At 48.6% G+C, this 20,566-nt stretch overlaps 1 protein-coding gene and 1 long non-coding RNA gene across 17 annotated transcripts in view; one reads left to right on the forward strand and one right to left on the reverse strand.

Moving 5' to 3' along the window:
• AOPEP (aminopeptidase O (putative)) overlaps nt 1-20,566 on the forward strand; it is a 407,649-nt gene that overhangs the window by 279,461 nt on the left and 107,622 nt on the right. For all 15 annotated transcript variants that reach the window (XM_062208534.1, XM_062208541.1, XM_062208543.1 and 12 more), the window contains exon 12: nt 20,162-20,224. In XM_062208534.1, coding sequence (XP_062064518.1) covers nt 20,162-20,224 — 63 coding nt within the window. The remainder of the gene's footprint in view (nt 1-20,161; nt 20,225-20,566) is intronic.
• LOC133772022 (uncharacterized) lies at nt 16,829-20,309 on the reverse strand. 2 transcript variants are annotated; one of them, XR_009867671.1, is made up of 5 exons: nt 20,048-20,309; nt 18,237-18,407; nt 17,724-17,821; nt 17,172-17,302; nt 16,829-17,033 (listed from the first exon to the last, which is right to left on the reverse strand). It is a non-coding gene; the product is annotated as an uncharacterized LOC133772022 (long non-coding RNA). The 2 variants fall into 2 exon arrangements; XR_009867670.1 differs by lacking the exon at nt 17,724-17,821 and having other exon boundaries at nt 20,048-20,293.

Here is a 20,566-nt window from a genome sequence, read left to right on the forward strand (position 1 = left end):
TCCCAATACAGTTCTGACTAGTTCCACATGTTTAGTGGATTCCTTCAAAATGGCCAATAAAAATCACTCAGACCAACCTCATTATTGTTTATTCCTCTGTGGATAAATATGCTATGGGTATTTCTGGTCACAAGTCATAGAGGCCAACACTGTGATAAAGCCGGTTAGGCTGCAGTCCGCAGCGCTGGCATCCCATGTGGGCACCGGTTCAAGTCCCAGCTGCTCCACTTCTTTTTATTTTTATTTATTTATTTGAAAGAATTACAGAGAGAGAGAGAGAGAGAGAGAGAGAGGTCTTCCATCTGCTGGTTCACTCCCCAGATGGCTGCAACGGCCGGAGTAGAGCTGATCCAAAGTCAGGAGTCAGGAGCTTCTTCTGGGTCTCCCATGTGGGTGCAGGGGCCTAAACACTTGGGCCATCTTCCACTGCTTTCCCAGGCCATAGCAGAGAGCTGGACAGGAAGAGGAGGCTGCTCCACTTCTGATCCAGCTCCCTGCTAATGCTCCTGGGGAAGCAGCAGAAGATGGCCCAGGTACTTGGTTCCCTGCACCCACGTGGGAGACCAGAAGAAGCTTCTGGCTCCTGGCTTTGTACTGGCCCAGCCCCAGTCATTGTGGCCATTTGGGGAGTGAACCAGCAGGTGGAAGATCTCTGTCTCTGTCTCTCCCTTTGTATTTATAACTCTGCCTTTCAAATAAATAAAAATAAATCTTTAAAAAAAATTAAAAGTCATACCTGGTGGTATTGGCAAGAAATAGATGTCCATGCTCCCAGAGAGTAATGCTAGGTAGTACTGTGCTATGTAGTACTGTGCTAAGTACTACTGGAAGGATCTGATTTGATGCTGTCCACATATATTGAACTCCTTGAGCCACAAAGCATCACGATGAAATAGGAAACACAATTTCCTTGACCCACAAATGAAAGCCCTGTATGCCTCCTCCTTATTTCTCCCTTTCAAAACCTGACTTCCAGAAAGAATCTGAATCGCATTCACTGCTAGATTCCAAGTGAATCCTAAGAATTCAACGTGGTTCCTCTCCCTCGCTGATTCCCTCTGTCAGTGTCAGAGCTTGGGCTTCCACAGTAGAACTGTCAGGCAGCCAGAGCAGATGGATGAGGCCTACGGGAGGCAGCTCCTTCCAGGATCAGAAATGAGACCTCCGAGCCCAGTGCCGTCCCCTACCCTCCCATGCATGTAGCTTGTACATCTGTTCCTCGTAAGGGACTGTGGTGATCCAGACATGACTGCACGATGCTGAAGAATTAATTCTGTAGGAAAAACAGGTACACACATAGTTAAGCTAAGGCAGAAAGCGGCACATGGTGACAAGCTAACTTTGAGAGTCCAGAAGAAAGAGTTCATTCGCATTATAGAAGTAGAGGTTCAGTTACTGTTTGAAGCAGTTTTTAAAAAATATTTATTTTATTTGAAAGGCAGAGTCAGAAAGAGAGAGAGAGAGAGATCTTCCATCTACTGGTTTACCCCCTAAATGGCCACAATGGCTAGAGCCAGGCCAGACTGAAGCCACGAGTCAGAAGCTTCTTCCAGACCTCCCACATGGGTGCAGGGGCCCAAGCACTTGGGCCATTCTCTGCTGCTTTTCCAGGCGCAGTAGCAGAGAGCTGGGTTGGAAGTGGAGCAGCCGGGAATTGAACCAGCACCCATATGGGATCCTGGCGTTGCAGGCAGCAGCTCAACCCCCTACACCACAACTCAGACCCCTTGAAGCAGTTCTTGAAGGACAGGTAGAGTTTACATAGGTGGAAATAGGGGCGATGGCCGTTAGGGGCATGAGGAGCAGCATGACCAAAGCTTGGTGGTGGAAAACTGGGTGTATGTGTTTGAATGGCATCAGATCAAGTCAAAACTCACTGACAGGCATATCATGATTTTGATTAAGGTACAGTGGGGTGGGGGAGTGTGTGAGGGCAGGTGTTATGGCACAGTGGAGTAAGCCACCACCTTTGATGGATCTCATATCAGAGCATTGATTGTATTCCCAGATGTTCTGCTTCCTATCCAGCTCCCTGCTAATGTGCCTGGGAAAGCAGCAGATGATGGCCCAAGTACTCAGAGCCCTGCTACCCTTATGGAAGACCTGGATGGAGTTCCTGGATCCTGGCTTCCACCTGCCCCAGCCTGGACTGTCGTGGCCATTTGGGGAGTGAACCTGTGGATGGAAGATCTCTGTCTCTCTGCCTTTCTCTCCTTCTCTGTGACTTTGCCTTTCAAATCAAATTAAAAATAAATAATGTCCTAGTCCCAGCCAAATGAAGGCAGTGTCTCCTAGCAGAGAGGTTGGGGAAAGAGACCTGCCCAGATGGCCTCACTCTTTCCCTGCCCTACACTAACCATGGCTGTTCTGCCCCTGGATAACAGAAGGATGAATGCATTTTAAATAGTGGTGAGATTCACCAGGTGAGTGTGTCTTGATCACGATTTGGAGTAGCAGTGATTTACCTTTGTGTTTCCCTTCTTAGGAACTCATGTGCTGTCGCTGCTTTTGCACAGGGAGCAGGCTTCACAACGGGGATTGCTTTGCAAGGCAGGGGACATGGGGACTTGAATGTGAGCCCACTAGATTCAGGAGCCACCACACTTGCATGACAGTGTTCAGTGGCTTTGCCAGGTAGACCAGCAGCCCTGCCTGAGAGGCCTCCCTGGGTGAAAGGGCAAGTTTTCCTCTCCGTGCAGGGACAAGGCAGGCTAGCGGAGTGAGAGGGACAGTTAGACTGACTTCTGCATGTTGGCTTTTCACTTGGAACTTTCATGTCCAGAAGCTGTTACTTTTTTTTTTTTTTTTTAAGATTTGCTTATTTATTTGAGAGGCAGTTACAGATAGGCAGAGGCAGAGAGACAGACAAAGACAGAGAGATCTTCCATCTACTGTTTAACTCCCCAAATGGCCACAACAACCAGGGCCAAACCAGGCCAAAGCCAGGAGCTGGAAGCTTCTTCCGGGCCTTCCACCTGGGTGTCAGGGGCCCAAGCACTTGGGCCATCTTCCGCTGCTTTCCCAGGTGCAGGGAGCTGGACTAGAAGTGGAGCAGCCAAGACTTGAACCAGCACTTATATTGGATGCCAATGTTGCATGCAGTGGCTTTACCTTCTGTGCCACAGCGCGGGCTCCTATATGGATATTTAAAATTTAAAAAAAAAAAAAAAAAAAAAAAAAAAAAAAAAAAAAACAGCCTTAACTATCTGGAAGACCAAAGACCTGTCTGTCCAGAGACCAGATACTGGTGCCTGTAAGGGGTGAACGTGAAGCCACATGAAACAGCACTAATTAAGGTAATGCAGAGGAAGTATCCACATCCCGCTAATGATAGGGGAGAACATGGGGGCGCTGGCCAGCAGGGACTAAGGCCTGGGTCCTTCAAGGTCTCAGAGTGGACGCTGATTTTTAAAGTGAACATAGAGAAAGGCGTGTGAAGATGGCTTTCTCAGTTAAGCTAAAGAGCATATGAGAACCTCTTCTTTAAAAAGAATAAAAGCTCTGAACTGGCCCAGATGGATACAGACATATTCATGGTATGGGACTGTAGAGAGAAATGTAATATTTGCTTGGTGGACTGAGGATAAATCTGTTCCGCCTTTTGAACCAGAAGGAAAATGAATCAGAGCCATGAGCTTTGAAAAGACTGTTTGGCTCAGTCCAGCTGATGGAAATAGTTGGTAGTTAGAGAGAAGACTGGGTTCTTGTGGGAATTATAGCTCCTTGGGCCTGGAAGAGACCCTCAGGGAACCCTGGTCATCAGAATCATCCAGCAGTCTGCTAGGAGCTCTGGATCCCAGACTCACCCCGTACCCACAAAGTCAGAATCTTTACAAGCGAGAGCTGGCGCTGGTTGATAACAAACCATCATTATGTCACACCATGGAACGCGTCCTAACAAAATAAGCTTCGTTACTAAGTACAGTCTAAACTCTTGGGACCTCGCAGCGTCATACTCTCCCTGAGTGATCCCAGTATCTGCTGTTGTAGTTGAGTTCACTTGTTCCAGCCCCATGCCAAGCCTGATGCTCCAGCCAGGTCAGGCAAAGGACATACAGAGCTGAAAAGGCCGCCAACTCTGCCCAGGTCTGTGAGGACACCCGCGAGCCAGCCATTGGGCAGCAAACACAAATGATGCCTCTGGCCCACCGTTGGGGACCTCGGAGGAGGAGGAGTGGTAGAGGTTGCCGTGTGCAGTGGGGCGGCTAAGGAAACAACATGCTTGGAAGCAGGAGACTCGGCTGCCGGGCTCCACTCAGCCCCAAGGTGGTTGGCTCACCCAGCGAGGGAGCCAGGGGGACCGTCCTCAAAGTGTCCAGATGGGTGGGCTACGTTCACAGCCACGGGCACCACATGGGTTTCAGGCTTTTATGTATTTTGCAGCCTTAGAGAGATTTGCATCAGGAAGGCCTCTTGCAGCCCTCATACCGGACAGTCCCATTTAGTAGGATTTCCTTGTAGTGGACCTTCATCTGTGTCATAGCCAGAGCTCCTTAGAAGGAAAGAGCAGTGTAAACCCAGTGTATTACAAAAATTGATCAGCGTTAGACTATCAACCTTATGGCAACAGAAGAACATCTGACTGACTCTTCTTTGGAAACAGACCTGCCCTCATTCTCTCTCTCTCTCTTTTTTTTTATTATTGGGTTGAAGGCACAGGCTGGTGGACTCTTTGTCAGAGACAGATTATTTTCCGTCTGCATTGCGCTCTTCCTACCCCCTGCGAAGTAAAGCCCTGAGAGGCAGCAGTTCAGTGAGTTGGACACAGGGGTGCCCCCGGCCCTTGCCTGTTCGACACTGCACAGCCCCTCACCCTGGCGTTAGCATCAGCAGCTCCCCTGGCGGCCCCTCCGCCATGCTCACGGGGAACTGTCCCACAGCCCCTGACGCCAGGGCACCCTCCTGACAAGGGAAACTGAGTAGCTGTAGGGCACAGGCCGTTTCTCCCTTCTCTTCCGTGGAGAGCCATTATGTGGGACTGAATAGGGGCGTATTTAGTATCCACATGGCCTGATAGTCCTTGGGTGTGGCTTCTCTCGTTGCACTGTTAAATATTAGTCTTCCTGTTACTGCAAGGCTTTCAGGCTGATCTGGAGTCACAGCCTAGGAGCCAGTCTCGGACTGAAGTATTTTGTATTTTTTTTATCAGCGTCACTCTTAGTCCAGTTCAACCTCATCTCATCTGTGCCTTAATTTTTACAAAAACCTGTGACTGTATCACAGAGGAGCATAGCAGAGAGCCCTGAGCTGTGATGCTTTCTAATGTCGTGAATGTCTGTTCTTTCCTGTTCTTGATGCAGAACGTGGAGCTCTCTTTCCAGGGCTATTCAGCAATGTATGCCTCAGGTACACTTGTGCCTCTGTTCCAGGAGACAGTCCTGAGTGACAACTCTGTGTATCTTGAGACTGAACATCTCGCATAGGAAAGACTGTGTTTTATTGCCTCAAAGAACTAGTGTGTGTTTGTGGTGGCGGTGAGCGAACGTATGTGGAGAGATTAGTTTAGGTCTTTGCCTTTGGAAAGATACAGCCATTCATCCTTTGAAATGGGAGCTCAGTTAGATAATAAATACCAGATCACCCAAACAAGCAAATGGCCAACCAGAAAGTGCCTTCGTGTGTCTTCTCAGTCACCTAAGGGATGTTTCCCGTATCCTCCTAATTTGCTTTCAAAAGCAGAACCCCCAGCTAGAGTCCCTGGCTTCTGCCCTCGTGCTGTCCCCTGGGCTGACTCGAAGCGGGATGGCATCACAGAGCACAGCCAGGTGGCAGCTGGCCAGCACGCGTATCACGGGTCAGGGTAATGGTCAGTGATTGTCAATCTGCCCAAATGCAAATGTGTGTTTAAAGTAGGGCAGTGTTCCCGTCCCACACCTCTGCAGCGGCACTGGTCCGTTATCTAGTGGACTCAGTAATGAGTACGCTCGTATCACTCAGCAGAAGGCCTCGTCCTTTGAGGTCTGTCCCCTGCCTTAGGCCTTTATGAGCTCAGTATTTCCTGCCTCCGATCCTGTCTGGTTGAAACGGTTACCATCACACACTGCGAGCGGGCTGCAAACAATCTGAAGCCTGAAATGCCAGGCAACATTATTTTGAGGCTAACAAACAAGAGTGCAGGCTGGGTGGAGGCGGAGAGTCAGTTGTGTGATGTTGTCGCAGCTCGTGTTCTTGTGAAGTTTTGTTCAGCAAGGTGGAGCCTACGTTGGAGAAGGCCGTTTAGTCCATGAAATACAGCTTTGTGGTCAGCCCTGCCGTCACCAAGCTGCGTGGCTGTGGATGAGCTACTTCCCTTCTCTGATACCTCGCTGCTTCCTGGGGGGGAGGGAGGGGGAGCTGGCCTAGGCGAGGGGCAGAGCCCCCAGGAGCCTTATGTGCCAGGAGGCCTGTGCTCTGGGCACCTGCTCACTCCAGAGCAGAGGGCAGTTGGAGTCTACTTCCTTACTGTCTGCCTATCCATCCTTGGAATCTGTTGAATTGCTCTCAGATTTAAAATTTGTTCTTGGTTGGGGCCAGCATTGTGGTGTAGCACGTTAAGCCTCGACCTGTGACGCTGGCATCCCATATGGGCACTGGTTCAAGTCCTGGCTGCTCCACTTCCAATCCAGCCCCCTGCTGATGTGCCTGGGAAAGCAGCAGAAGATGCCCCCAAGTATTTGGGCCCCAGCACCCATGTAGAAGAACTGGAGGAAGCTCCAGGCTCATGGCTTCCACTTGGCCCAGCCCTGGCACTTGGGGCCATTTGGGAAGTGAACCACTGGATGGAAGACCTCTCTGTTTCTCTCTCTCTCTCTCTCTCTTTCTCTAATTCTGCCTTTCAAATAAATAAAAAATAAATCTTTAAAAATAGGAAAAAAAAAAGCGTGCTTATCCTTGGTTTGGACTAATAGTGGAAGAGTTTTTATACGCTTTATCCTGCCTAGTGTTTCACAGATTTACCCATCAAGATATTCTGTTTATATTTCCCTCCCAGGACAGATTGCTATTTGAGAGACTGTTGGGAGAGATCTTAAGTAACAGTCAATCTGTAAGAGCATTTAAGCTAGCTGAGGAATAGGCATTTGCTTGGAATCCAAATCAGTTGTTCACAGATATTAACATGTCTGACCAGTAGGAGATGATAAACCTTATAGCTAGGCTCCTTAGTATTGAAATTCTAGCAGGTCAGTAATGACTGCAGTCAGTTTTACCTTGGACAGTGGTACCTCTTATTATTTTTTTATAAATACCCACATATATGGTTGGTCAGTTGATTTTCTTTTTATTTATTTATTTGAAAGTCAGAGTTAACACAGAGAGAGAAGGAGAGGCAGAGAGAGAGAGGTCTTCCATCTGTTGGTTCACTCCCCAAATTGGCCACAATGGCTGGAGCTACGCTGATCCGAAGCCAGGAGCCAGGAGTTTCTTCCAGCTATCCCATGCAGGTGCAGGGGTCCAAGCACTTGGACCATCTTCTACTTTCCCTGGCCATAGCAGAGAGCTGGATCATAAGTGGAGCGCCGAGACTCGAACCTGAGCCCATATGGGATGCCAGCACTGCAGGCGACGGCTTTACCTGCTGTTGCACAGCGCTGGCCCCTTGTACCTCTTATTTCTAAGACACGTTTTGAGGCATAAAAGTAAAATATTCATCTACATGTTTTGCCACAGTAACCTCATGGAGAAAGTCAAGTGAGTGCCAGGGTGGAAGAGAAAGACATTGGGACCAAATGCTCTGAAGCAGTGCCTCGTTTTTTTATGCTGCTTTGTATTTAAATCATTTGAGTATTTGCTGCTTATATTAAAAAGAAAAAAACAGAACCAATATTGAAATGTGTATGAGAAATTACTACAGTGATTGCTGCATATCTTATAGCAAAATGTTGCAGTGTTCCTTAAATTGAGAAAGTAGAACCTATTTGGGGTTGAAATGATCAAACCCAGATGCTTTCCTGAAATTATATTTTTGGTGCATTTATATGTCTGTGACAAAGTGTGCTACATGCTAAAAATATTCTCCTTTGTGGGCCAAGGGAAATTTCAAACCACACTGAGGGACACACATATCAGATGGTTTTTCTTAAGTGCGTTAAGGGTATCCTGGTTGTTATTAGCCCTGACTTTACAATATGACATTATTTATGCCAAAAAGCTTCACAATTCAATTCTTCTTCAATTTCAGCAACTTTATCGGCATGAAAATGCATGGAAGGGAGGCCAAAGTCAATACATCAGAATCTGGGACTAGGACTCCAGGGCAACAAGTGATAATGGGATTCGGGTGGTGATAACTCCTTCATCCCTGGGGTCTGTTTCCTGGAGCGAGGAAATCGCCCTCCTCCCCCCTACCCCTGTCATTTGGCTCCTCCTGCCTTATTTCTACATGCTCTCTGTTTCTTCTCTCCCTTTTTCCTCAATGGTACATGTGTCTCTTTTCAAATTCTACGCAAATTAAGATACATTTCTCTATTTTTAAAGTTTTATTTATTTATTTGAGAGGCAGAGAGACCAAGAAAAAGGGGAGTGGGTACAGAGAGTGAGAGGGTGAGCAAGCGAGCGCCTATCTGCTGGTTTATTCCCCAAATGTCCACAATGGCTGCCTAGGGTTCGGAATGGGTCAAAACTGGGAAGCAGGAACCAATGCAAGACTCCCATGTGGAAAGAAGGAAGTAATTACTTGAGCCAGGATTCGAACCCAGGCACTTTGATGTGGGACGGGAGTGTCTTTACTGAGGCTAAGTGCCCACTCCTGTGTTTGTCTTTAAGACTTGTCTTGATTGTATTTATCACAAAGTCGTTTTCTCCACAATTCCCACTGCTCTTTCTTCCTCAAATTGTATTTCTCAGTCACGGTCATTGATTTTTTAATTGAGAAACATCTGCTTGGGTTTTGCATAAATGCTTCTAGCTACTGTAAATGGGAAAATACAAGAATATATAGATTATCTAACTCTCTGTAGAATTGTATTTTTTATCTCAGTCCTCCCCGCTCCCAGTACACTGGAGTACCTCATTTTGCATATTAGAATATCCAGAATAAAAAAGAAGACCATCTCTTTTTTTTTCTTTTTTTTTAAGATTTATTTATTTGAAGGCCAGCGCCGTGGCTTAACAGGCTAATCCTCTGCCTTGTGGCGCCGGCACACCAGATTCTAGTCCCGGTTGGGACGCCGGATCTATCCTGGTTGCCCCTCTTCCAGGCCAGCTCTCTGCCATGGCCCGGGAAGGCAGTGGAGGATGGCCCAAGTCCTTGGGCCCTGCACCTGCATGGGAGACCAGGAGAAGCACCTGGCTCCTGGCTTCGGATCAGCATGAAGCGCTGGCCGCAGCGGCCATTGGAGGGTGAACCAATGGCAAAATAAAAAAAGGAAGACCTTTCTCTCTGTCTCTCTCTCTCACTATCCACTCTGCCTGTCCAAAAAAAAAAAAAAAAGAGAGAGAGAGAGAGATTTATTTATTTGAAAGGCAGAATCAGAGAAAGAGAGGGAGAGACAGCAAACACACAGAAATCTTCCATCTTCTGGTTCATGCCCCAAATGGCCCCAACAACCCAGGCTGTGCCAGGCTGAGCCAGGCTGAAGCCAGGAGCCCAGAGGTTCTTCCTGGTCTCCCACGTGGATGCAGGGGCCCAAGAACTTGGGTCATCCTCGGCTTCTTTCCCAGGTGCATTAGCAGGGAGCTGGATCCCAAGTGGAGCAGCCAGTTTGCCTGCCCCAGACTATCATTTTATTGAGCAGGCTCTATGCTAAGTTCTTTATGTTTAATAGCTATTTACTTTAGACACAATGCCACCAGGAAGACATGATTATTATACCCATTTTGTAGAGAAGGAGACCGAAAACCAAATCTACCTAATTTATAAGCTCATGTTCTTAACGACTACACTGGCTTTAAATGCATGTAGCTATTATTGGGATTTGCGATGTTTCTGCATCTAACACCTGGACATGCTAGTACCTTAGAGAACAATGTAGAAATATCGAATTTCCTTTTATGACATTCTTGTAACAACAGTCAGGTTATTGTTTTGAGCGGGACAGGGCCAGAAGCGGAATTATCTCCTTTAGAACGAGGCAGAGGTGAAAGGGAACGTGTTTCCTCATGTCCTCCGGTTGTCCCTGCAAGGGACAAGTACTTGTTTGTGGTGGCTCAGACACGCCGTGGACCTGCAGGCCCCATCCACGGGCACCAAGCCGTTGTCAGGTCGGGCTTTTCATTATGATGTCACAGCTCAGTTATTTTTGAGACCTTTTAAAAGTTGACTTAGGTTCAAAACCCCAGACTGGTTTTTGTTTGTGCAGGGAGGGAGGAGAGGAATCCGCATGGCCTGGTTGACTTTGTGCCTGTTGTGTTCTGAGTCATTCCAGTCATCCTCGCCACAGCTCTCTTTCCATTGCATCCGCCCAGAGAGGTGGTGTGAACTGTATGCCCAAGGCCACATAGCTTCTCAATGGCAAAGACAGAGCGTGCCTAGGTCTGAGTTCCCAACTGCATACTTCCCACCGTGCCAGGGCTTTGTACCAAGACAGCTAAGCCACAGTCACAGGATGGCACTGAAGAACAACAGCTGAATATTCGATTGTGTGTTAGCACAGTTTCCCCCACGCCCTTGAACTTCAGAGAGCAAGGTAGTGAAAATGAGAAACACAGAGAAGGCAAAGCTAAAACAGACCATAAAATAATACTCAGAAATGACCAGAAGGTTGTTAGGTTTAATAGACCCTAACATTCCTAATATTAATATGAATATAAATTAACTGGATGGATTCTTAAATCCCACATATTAGGAGGTGTTTATGATAAGTCTAATAAAGCTCTAATGTTCTTTGCGGTTCTTTTCCAACTATCATACTGGTGAGTACAAAAGCTGTGTTATGTGCAGAATGGCTGGGTTTATCCCTGGTAGAAAGAAGTTATGTTTGGTATCTAAAGAACAATGAGAGTTTGCTGCTTGGCTGATCAATGCTGGATCAAGTTCACATTCCCCAGTTCCCACTCTCCCACCTACACGTTCAGCGGGTGGGAGCAGAGCAAAGAGAGGGAGGACAGGTCCTTTTTCCACAGCAAGAGAGAGAGAGAGAGAGAGAGAGAGAGAGAGAGGGAGAGAGAGAGAGAGAGAGGGAGAGGAGAATGTGAGCTCGGCTTTCCTAATATGGACACAGCTGGGACAGGGTAGCGTTAAACATTGATTTAATCCACTGCTGAAGAAAACATCCTATGAAAAGTAAAGGGATTAGCAGCCAATTAATTCTAGCCTTCCCATTGTTTTCCTGGAACACCTCCTTGTATGGAGCTAAATGTTTGGTGAACAAACACTCCGGAAAATAGCTTTCTCTCATATATTATTTATATTTGGGGCAGTCACCCCACCCCCAAAACGTGGTAGGTGTCACTTTTCCTTAGTCTGCGTGTGTGTGGTGAGAGAGATTTTTACCTTTTAATAGCAGGAGGATGATTCAAGCCTGTTCCCCTTGTTTGTAAATTGTACTTCATTAGATTCCTTTTGCAGGCCGGATGACAGACAACCAGTGTGCATGCCAAAGTTTTTAAAAATAGACAAGCCAGGGCCATGGGCTCCCCATGCATCCCCTCCTCCAAAGCTGTTGGCATGTCCGGGTGCACACATTTTCAGATACCACACCCACCCTATCTCAGGAAATAGCAAGAGGGTACCTAGACAAGGCTGTTTGCTCTTGAAGCTAGCGAAATAGCAACACGTGAGGTGTGTGTGTTTTTAATTCATTAGTAGCTAATATCTTTTATAAGGCAAGATGCCACAATAATTTTCCTATAGCATCAACGTATTTGAGTCTTTTCTAAATAAGGAGGCCTATTTGGTTAGAAAGTGCCCAAGACTCAAGGAAGTTAGCATGGGACGGGACCACATAGCAAAAGGTCTTTTCACAGAGTGTCCCCTAATTCCCGTCACCAGCCTTCCCTACCCACTGTGTATGTTTCAAGGGAATGGGCGACAGCCATCACCAGAATTAGAACAACGTCTGGGCCGGCACTGTGGCGCAGTAGGTTAATCCTCCACCTGTGGCGCCGGCATCCCATATGGGCACCCGTTCTAGTCCCTGCTGCTCTACTTCCAATCCAGCTCTCTGGGAAAGCAGTAGAAGATGGCCCAAGTGCTTGGGCCCCTGCACCCATGTGGGAGACCCAGAAGAAGCTCCTGGTTCCTGGCTTCGGATCGGCGCAGCTTCGGCCGTTGTGGCCATTTGGGGAGTGAACCAGCAGACGGAAGACCTTTCTCTCTGTCTCTCCCTCTCACTATCTGTAACTCTACCTCTCAAATAAATTAAAACAACAACAACAAACGTCTGGAGGTGATCCGTTGGAGACAACACCTTCACACTTGCAGCGTCTCAGGAAGCACATTCCCTTGAAGACAGGATCACTCAGGATCCAGAGTGGTTCTAACCATGGTCCTAGAAAAACAAAACCAGACCAAAAATGTCAAATACCCATTCATTCATGCCTCCGCTTCTGGTAGTGGGTTGAACTGTTCCACTTCTTTGCACATGTGTGTTTAACTTCCCTTGCCCCAGATTTTTAGTTTTTTAAAGATTGGTTTATTTAATTGAAAGAGTTACACAGAGAGATAAGGAGAGGCAGAGAGAGAGAGATCTTCCATACGCTGGTTCACTCCCCAGATGGCCACAATGGCTGGAGCGGCGCCGATCCGAAGACAGGAGCCAGGAGCTTCTGCTGGGTCTCTCACACGGGTGCAGGGGCCCAAGGACTTGGGCCATCTTCTGCTATTTTCCCAGGCCATAGCAGAGAGCTGGATTGGAAGAGAGGCAGCCAGGACTCGAACCGGTGCCCATATGAGATGCTGGCACTGCAGGCAGTGGCTTTACCGGCTATACCACAGCGCGGGCTCCCCTAAGCGTAAGCTGTAGAAAATGATACCTGGGCCAACCCGGCATCCCCTCCTGTCCAGCACTGTGTCTGTCGTGCTCCCAAGGACTCACGGTAACAGAGCACAGCGCAAGGCCGTCCTGTTTGGTATTGACTTTGAAATGTAAATGCCTTCCAGACAAGTAACGTTTCTTCAAAGGAACCAATTAGAGATGGAACGTCATTAACATGACCTACACTGGGGGTTCTCAGTGCTGGCTTCACACTGGGATCCCAGGGGAAGGTTTAAAAACAGCTGATGCCTGGCTCCTGCTTCCGAGATGTGACTCTCCGTGACCTGGACATGTGCTCTGTTAGCCAGCCCGCACTCCCAGTGACTCTGTTAAAGCATCAGGAAAGGAAACTACTGGTCTAAAGCCCCTCTTCCCTGATACGTGTTAGTGCAAGTTCTTTAGGGTCAGAACGGCCTCGAATGTCAAGTTGCTGTGTAGACGCACATTCACACAGGTGTTGAAGGGGGGGTGGTGTAACATCCATTTTGTAGGAAGCCTCTTTCAGCAGACTCTTACGGTATGGAATTATATTCTGTGGGCTGTGTATTCATGTAGGTTGATCCAACCCACAAAACAAGCCAGTATTTTACAGTGAGCCGGACAGGCTAGGTGTCCCTCGGCTCTCAGCGTGCAGCAGACACAGCACTGCGTTGCCAACCAGGAGCTCCAAGGGCCAGGCAACACAGAGCACTGAGAGCCTGAAATTCTCTGAGACTCCGTTTCTTAGACCTTGAGGTGTGCCTGTGTGAGCTGAAGCACTTTGGCCAGCAGTCTGCTTATGCACAAAACTGGCCCTTATTCTCTGTGCAGTGTTTGTGGTGTTTTTTTTTTTTTTTTTTAATCTTAAAGTTACTTCCATCCAGCTTCTTGCAGTGTCGCATTGCTTCTCCATTCTGATTCCCTAGAACTTGATAATGAGTGCGTCCTATCCTGAGCACATTCCATACATCCCGTGAGCCCCCAGCTCTTAGTGAAGTCCCACTGCCCGACAGGGACTGAAACCCAGACAGGCCGCCCCTGTGCCCCTGTGCTCGTTATCCTCAGCTGGATTACTGCCCTCTCACGTGAGTGCCCTGAGGCCAGGCATGGTGTCCTCCTTGTCTTTGTGTCGGAGAAGTCTAACGCTGTTTGCAGTAGGCACGCTCTGTTAAGCGAATAACCTGCCCGTGTGTTCAGTCTCCATCCTTGCTTCCTGGTTTTCATATCAAGTAAGACAGAATACTTGGTTAGCATTCTGATAATAGGCCTGTGTGATGTTTATATAGTAGTATGTTTATTTTTTGTTTTATTTTTTAACAGTTCTTTTCCTTGAATTGTATAAGTGGAGTACAATCATAGGTGCTAAACTTCCACATTTTTAGTAGAGAGAAATATTAAGATTACAAATTTTTTTCCAGACCCTTCTTCTCTGTTTTTCAAACAAAAAGAGAAAATTAAGGAAAGAAAAATATCAAACCAGAATCCATTATTTAATCACACTCCTCCTTATGCAAAGCGGAGTGAAGGTAGCTTCTAAAGCAGATACACATAGCAAGGTAGAAAAAAAGAAAATGAAGCAAGGGGCTGGCATTGCGGTGCAGCGGGTTAATCTGCCACTTACAATGCTGGCACCCCACATTGGAGTGCTGGCTCGAGTCCTGGCCCGAGTCCTGGCCGCTCTGCTTCCAACTCAGCGCTCTGCGGAAGCACCTGGGAAGGCAGCAGATGATGGCCAAGCCTGCCACCCACACAGGAGCCCCAAGTGGAGTTCTGGCTCCTGGCTTCAGCCTGGCCCAGCCCTGACATTTGGGGAATGAAGCAGAGAATGGGAGATCTCTTTGTTTCTCCCTGTCTATCTGTGTCACTCTGCCTCTCAAATTTAAAAAAAAAAAAAAAAAAGGAATGAAGTGGGGCCGGGAATTAAGTTAGCCTATAGTGAGCCTGTGCTGGCTAAGGGAGGGTCGCAGAGCTCAGAGCTTTCTAGAACAGAGTGCAGTGCTCCAGGAGCTACAAACAAGCCAAACTGCTCCTGATGCTGACTGAAGGCGGGAGAAGCGTCTCCTGTGGGTCCCCTCTAATGCAATAAACAGCCCTCTAAACCCATCCTTCCGGTAAACACTGTGATGGATTTTATGGGGCCGTTTCTTATAATGCACCTCAATAAAGGTTGACGGCTCCTTACCAGAACCTAGTGCGATAAGAGGAGTTTCACACGGAACCCAGAAGACAAAGTCCAGGGCCGGCTTTATGGTGGTCTGGCTTAATCCAAGGATGGATTTAATAGTAACCAGGCTAAGGCACTTGGACATCAGAAAGCTCTGTGAGTGTCCGGAAAATTGAGGGATGTGTGTGCTGTAGGTGTGTTGTTGTTTTCCTGGAGAGCTGGTAGCACCAGTAGCCTCAAGTTCTCAGGGCCGAGAAACGGAAGAAGTGTTCCCGCAGTCGAGCTGTGCGGAAGTTTTTGAGCAGTACCGAGATGAGGGTTGTGGTTCCCGCGAGGAAGAAGCCCTACTGGCCAGTTCACTTGCAGGGCCATGAGCTCCCCAGCAGTCAGCTCTCCAAGCATGGGACTGATTTCAGTTTCTGAAAAGTAAGTTGTACAAGGACATCCATCAAGAGGTCCTGGCTGCGGGGCGAAGCCCTCCTAGAAGGAAACTAGGCAGGTATTCATTCTAACATGGAGACAAAAATGGCAGGAATGCAAATTATGTGCAGTTTTTCTAAAATCAGCTCAGAAGACCAACACAGAGGAATGTTACACTTAAAAACAGTAGAACAGAAAAGAAAAAGGAGAAAAAAAACAACAGAAAAAAAATTAAAGGCATAAACATTGGCTAACTTTGCTCCTAACCCTTAGTCATTATTATTGCAGGTGAATCTTATGTTGGTTTTAAACTATTCCAGACTGGTGTGACCTCTTCTTTTTAATTCACCCTGAATACGTGTTGGCAATAAAGGTCCTTCTAAAACTGGCAGAAGCTTCTGGAAACCTCTACCTTGGACTTCAAGGGTCTTTTGACTTCTTACAGTGGATGGTTTTCTGTCCGCTGTGCCCAAGGGAGTGTAATCTGCCTTGTGAGGCTGTTTGGGATCCTGAAAGGCCTCCAAGCTGAGCAGGAAGGACATCCCTCTGTGTCTGCCCCGTTCACAGAGGAGCAGGAAGTGCAGGTGCACCCAAGATGAACGATAGGCACTCTTAGCACTGTCTTTTTCCTAGTGGATAGAATAAAACTGAAAAAAGGTCTTCTCTCCAAAAGTAATCTCCAGCCTCTAGGTTGAGTGAGGCATTTGTTTTAAAGGTATGGCCTTTTCCTCAGCCTCTCAAATTGTCTTCAGCTACCATGAACTGCTTTGATAAGGCGTCTTAGAACAACTTCCTTCCAAAACTTGTGTCTGTACTAGGTAAGGCCTTTTAAAAGATAGACTTCAAATAGAAACCATCTGCTTTTAACAATTAGCTTTCGGGTGCTTTCACCACACTCTCAAATGTGGTTATTAGAATATTTTACCCTGGGTACAGAATTCCAACTTTTAAAAAAGTGGCCTCCTTCCTGATACTCCACAACCTACATTTCACTGGTGTCAGCCCATGAAGACAACAGGTGGGCAACAGGATAAATGTGTACAGAGTGCTGACCATAAAAAAGTCTTAATATTTCCCCAGTGTCATACACTATGTTCATCTTTCCTTCATGCTAGGCTAAATTAAGTCCTAGCACCATTTTGTAATACCAGTTTAGAGATTAATATCTGAGAGAAATTAGAAATGTTTCTCCTTTCTATGTTTCTTTTTTTAAAATCATTTTAGAAACTACCCTACAATGTAACTGATGTCTCACATTTTTCCTTTTTAAAAATGCATAGCTCTATGTTCTTTTTAAGTTGAGATATCATAGTAGAAAAACAAACAGGAGTTCATCAGAACAATCTTAATTTTTTTAAAGATGTATTTATTTATTTGAAAGATGGAGTTACAGGGAGGAAGAGGCAGAGTCAGCAAGAGAGAGGTCTTCCATCCACTGGTTCCCTCTTCAAATGGCTGTGATGGTGAGGTCTGGGCGAGACTGAAGCCAGGAGCCAGGAGCCAGGAGCTTCCTCTGGGTCTCCCACGTGGGTGCAGGGTCCATCTTCCACTGCTTTTCCAGATGCATTAGCAGGGACCTGGATTAGAAGTGAAGCAGCCAGGGCTCAAACCAGCACCTGGGACTCAAACCAGCACCCATATGGGATGTTGGTGCTGCAGCCGGCATATTAACCCAATCCGCCACGGCACCAGCCCCAGAACAGTGTTTATCTTACAAGCTCTCCTCCACCTAAGTTTCATGTTCCACTGTTCCGTTTCTTCCTTCTTCTTTCTGCTCACTTAGTTAATGTATTTACTGAGCATCTACTAAATGCCAACGCAGCGTTTTTAGTAATTGGACAGAAGTCTAGAACAAAAGAGAATTTCTTTATTCCGGGCAGATAGACACTCAATAAATTAATGAAAAATATCTATAATAACCGTGTAACACAAAGAGTGAGCCGTAAGGCCAACTATGGACCTTAATCAATAATCATTGATCGATATGACTTCCTCAATTGCAATGAATACACCACGTTAATGCAAGATAGGGAAACTGTGTGTGTGTGTTGTTTTGAGGGGGTGAGTTATGGGAACCCTGTGCTTTCTTTTCCATTTCTCTGTAAAACTGCTCTAAAAAATAACAGTCACTTAATTAAAAATTAAACAGAAGTAATAGGACGCTACAAGAGGGAAGTGGTATGATGTAATTTGCACCGGGAAGTGAGGAAAGACCTTTCTAGAAAGTGTTGTTTAAGCGCAGAACTGGAGGCCAGGTAGGCACTAACCTGGCAAAGGAGAGAAGGGAGGCGCCTTCAGCACAGCCCAGTGCTAGGACTTGAAGCACCTTTGGAAAGACCACGCTGGCCCCTCTGTGGAAGATGGACTATGGGAGCAATGGGGAGAGAAGAGGAGCACGGGTACACATTAAGAGGCACTTAGGCCAGACCACAGCTTCTGCTTCCCGCTCACCCGTGGACCAGGAGAGCTGAGGGACAGCACTGAGATGTAGGCTTTGTTCAGTTTATGTGGGGAACCATTAGGTTCTCCTTGAGCTGGATGCCAGTACAAAAGGAAGACTGTCAGGGGCCGCCAGACAGGACTGCCAGTCCTCAGCTCCGGAGATGCTTCCACTGGCTCAGTGGGATTTACAGAATTAAGAGCAGCCCTGTATGCATGCCATTCAGACTACAACCGGGCAAACTTTACAAAGGGAAAAGGAAGCCCTCAAGTACTGATCACCTCCCTGTAACAACAGCTTTTCATACAAGTCTGCCTAAGACTTGATTTGCAATACTTACCTTCAGTCCTGGGACTGAGTCCTTGCACTTGATCTTGACTTTTCTTTCTTCTAAGACAGTATATGGGATGTCAACAAAGCGTACCCTCAAGGACGGTCCCTTTAAGCTGGACGCTGTTCAGCTCATCAGTATTGAACGCTTTGGATCAGAGTTCCTAGGGACCGTGAGCTCCTGAGGAAGACATTCCAGTGGGCAGAAGGGAGGCGTCTGCCAAGATAGATTTCTATCGATTCTGGACCTGTTATTTGTAGCACAGAAGCTTGAACAGCTCAAAGTTCTCTCTCCACTTAAAAAACCAAGCAGCTCTGCATCATCCACTTTACCATTTGTAGTTGTTCACCTGCCTGTATGTATGTGCAATCAAGATTTTCAAAGCATTAACTAGTTTATGCATTGCTTTTACAGTAGGAAAATTGTATACAATGGTTGTGAAATACACATAAAATTTACAAGTAGGCTGAAAAAAATCTTTAGCAAATGAGCATGCATTTCCTAGCACTTAGCTAGTAATAATACAAAAAACGGTTAATATATCTATTTGTATTCTTCTCTACAGCCAGAATCTTTTTCTGTTCCTGCAAACACAAACACTAAGTGAGAACCCCGCGTTTGCGCAGTCCCATTGTTTATTTAGGAGACAGCCATGCATCATCAATATAATTTTAAGTGGTCGAGTTATGAATATGGAACGAGGGGATAAAATAAAGTTTTCCACTCTGATGTCTCCATTAAGAAGCTCGTCTTTGTGTAAAATGCTCCATGGCGAAGTTGATTCTATTTAAAGTAGTGAGTTTGATCTTGGCTTTGATCTAAACCTTTTGATCTTGAAAGAAAGATGGAGTAGCAATAAAGAGAGGGCAGGACAGATTTTCTTTAAAGAAATGCGATAAAGTTAAAGGGATGGTCAAGATCACCGAACACAAGTACCACCCGACCCTCACCAGCAAGCTAGCTCCACCGCCTTGCGATGCCCAGGGGAAGGTGGCGGCCAGACCCAGGGTACCGCAACCCTCCTGTAAACCTAGTGGACACTTTCTCCCTAATCACGAACACAGATCGCCTCCTTCTTAATTCCGCTCCGCCGCTTTGGGGGTCCGCGCGGACCCGGCCCAGCGCCGCCGGCGGAGTGCGGCTGGAGCGCAGCGGCTGCTGCCCGCGCAGCGTGGGGCCGGCTCTCCTGCGCTCCCGGCCTCTCCCCGGGGGAGGTCACCTGCCACCGCCCCGGGGGCCCGGAGGGGCCCCTCAAAGCCGTCTACTTAATGGCGTCTGAGCCATTCCCGGAGAGCACTCCATTAGCAAAGTTCCTTGGCCTCGGCGAAAGCCACCGGGGGCACTTAAGTTTCTGACCCGCAGAGCGAGTTCAGGGTGGCCGTGGGGCTGGGGGCGCTTCGCCAGCAAAGCCCTCTGGCTGCGGGCAGGAGGTACCCGGGCTCCTCCCGCAGCCTAGGGACCCCAGTCTCGCGTACCCGGATTTGGGGGTGGGTGGGTACCCGGGGCGGGGGTGGGGCGATAAGGCGTGTGCGCCGGGGGAGGGGGCGCGGGCAGGATCCGGGGAGAGAGGGGAAGATGTTTGCAAAGAGAACAATGAAACAGCCGGGCTGGGGGCTGGGGCGGGGGCGACCTGAGGGGAGGGCGGCGCGGCCGCCTATACCTTTAAGGCAGGCCCCGCCTCCGCCCCTGCGCCCGCCCGCCGCCCCGCGCCCCGCGCTGCCCGCGCTGCGCCTTAGGTGTTGCGGGCCGGAGCGCCCGCCGCTCTCCGTCCGGCTGGCGGGGCGCGGGGCGCGGGTGCCGCCGCCTCCCTCCGTCCTCACCTGCCGCGGCCGAGGTACAGGGGCGGGCGCGCGGAGTTGCTGGATGCGGGGGAGGGAGGCTGAGGCGGCACCGGGGCGGATAAACTTGACTCTCGTCGTCTGCTTCTCCCGCAGCAGCTGCAGAGGGAGCGTCAGGCCGGGGCGGAATGCGGGCTCGCGCGGCAAGTGGGCGCCGAGGTGAGTTGCGGGCTGCGCGGCCCTCCCCTCCGCTCCCAGCCGCGCGGGCGGTGGGTCCCGCGCCGCAGCCACGTCCCCCGCGCGCGCGGCACCGCCGCCGCCGACGCGCGACAGCGGCGGGTAAGACGGCCCTTGCGCACGGCTCGGGCGCGCACGGGCGCGGACCGGGCCCTGCACCGGCGGGGGCGGCCCGGGGCGAAGGTCGCTCGGCCCGAGCGCCCCGCAGACCCGAGGCGGCGGGAGCGGTGCGCGGAGCGGGCGCCCCCCGAGGGTCCCCTGCGCAGAGGCGGCCCCGCGAGCGGGCGGAGGTGCCTGTGGCTCGCTCAGGTGAAGCGGGGGAGA

Source organism: Lepus europaeus, chromosome 12 (genome assembly GCF_033115175.1).
Source record: "Lepus europaeus isolate LE1 chromosome 12, mLepTim1.pri, whole genome shotgun sequence".
NCBI classification, from domain to species: Eukaryota; Metazoa; Chordata; class Mammalia; order Lagomorpha; family Leporidae; genus Lepus; species Lepus europaeus.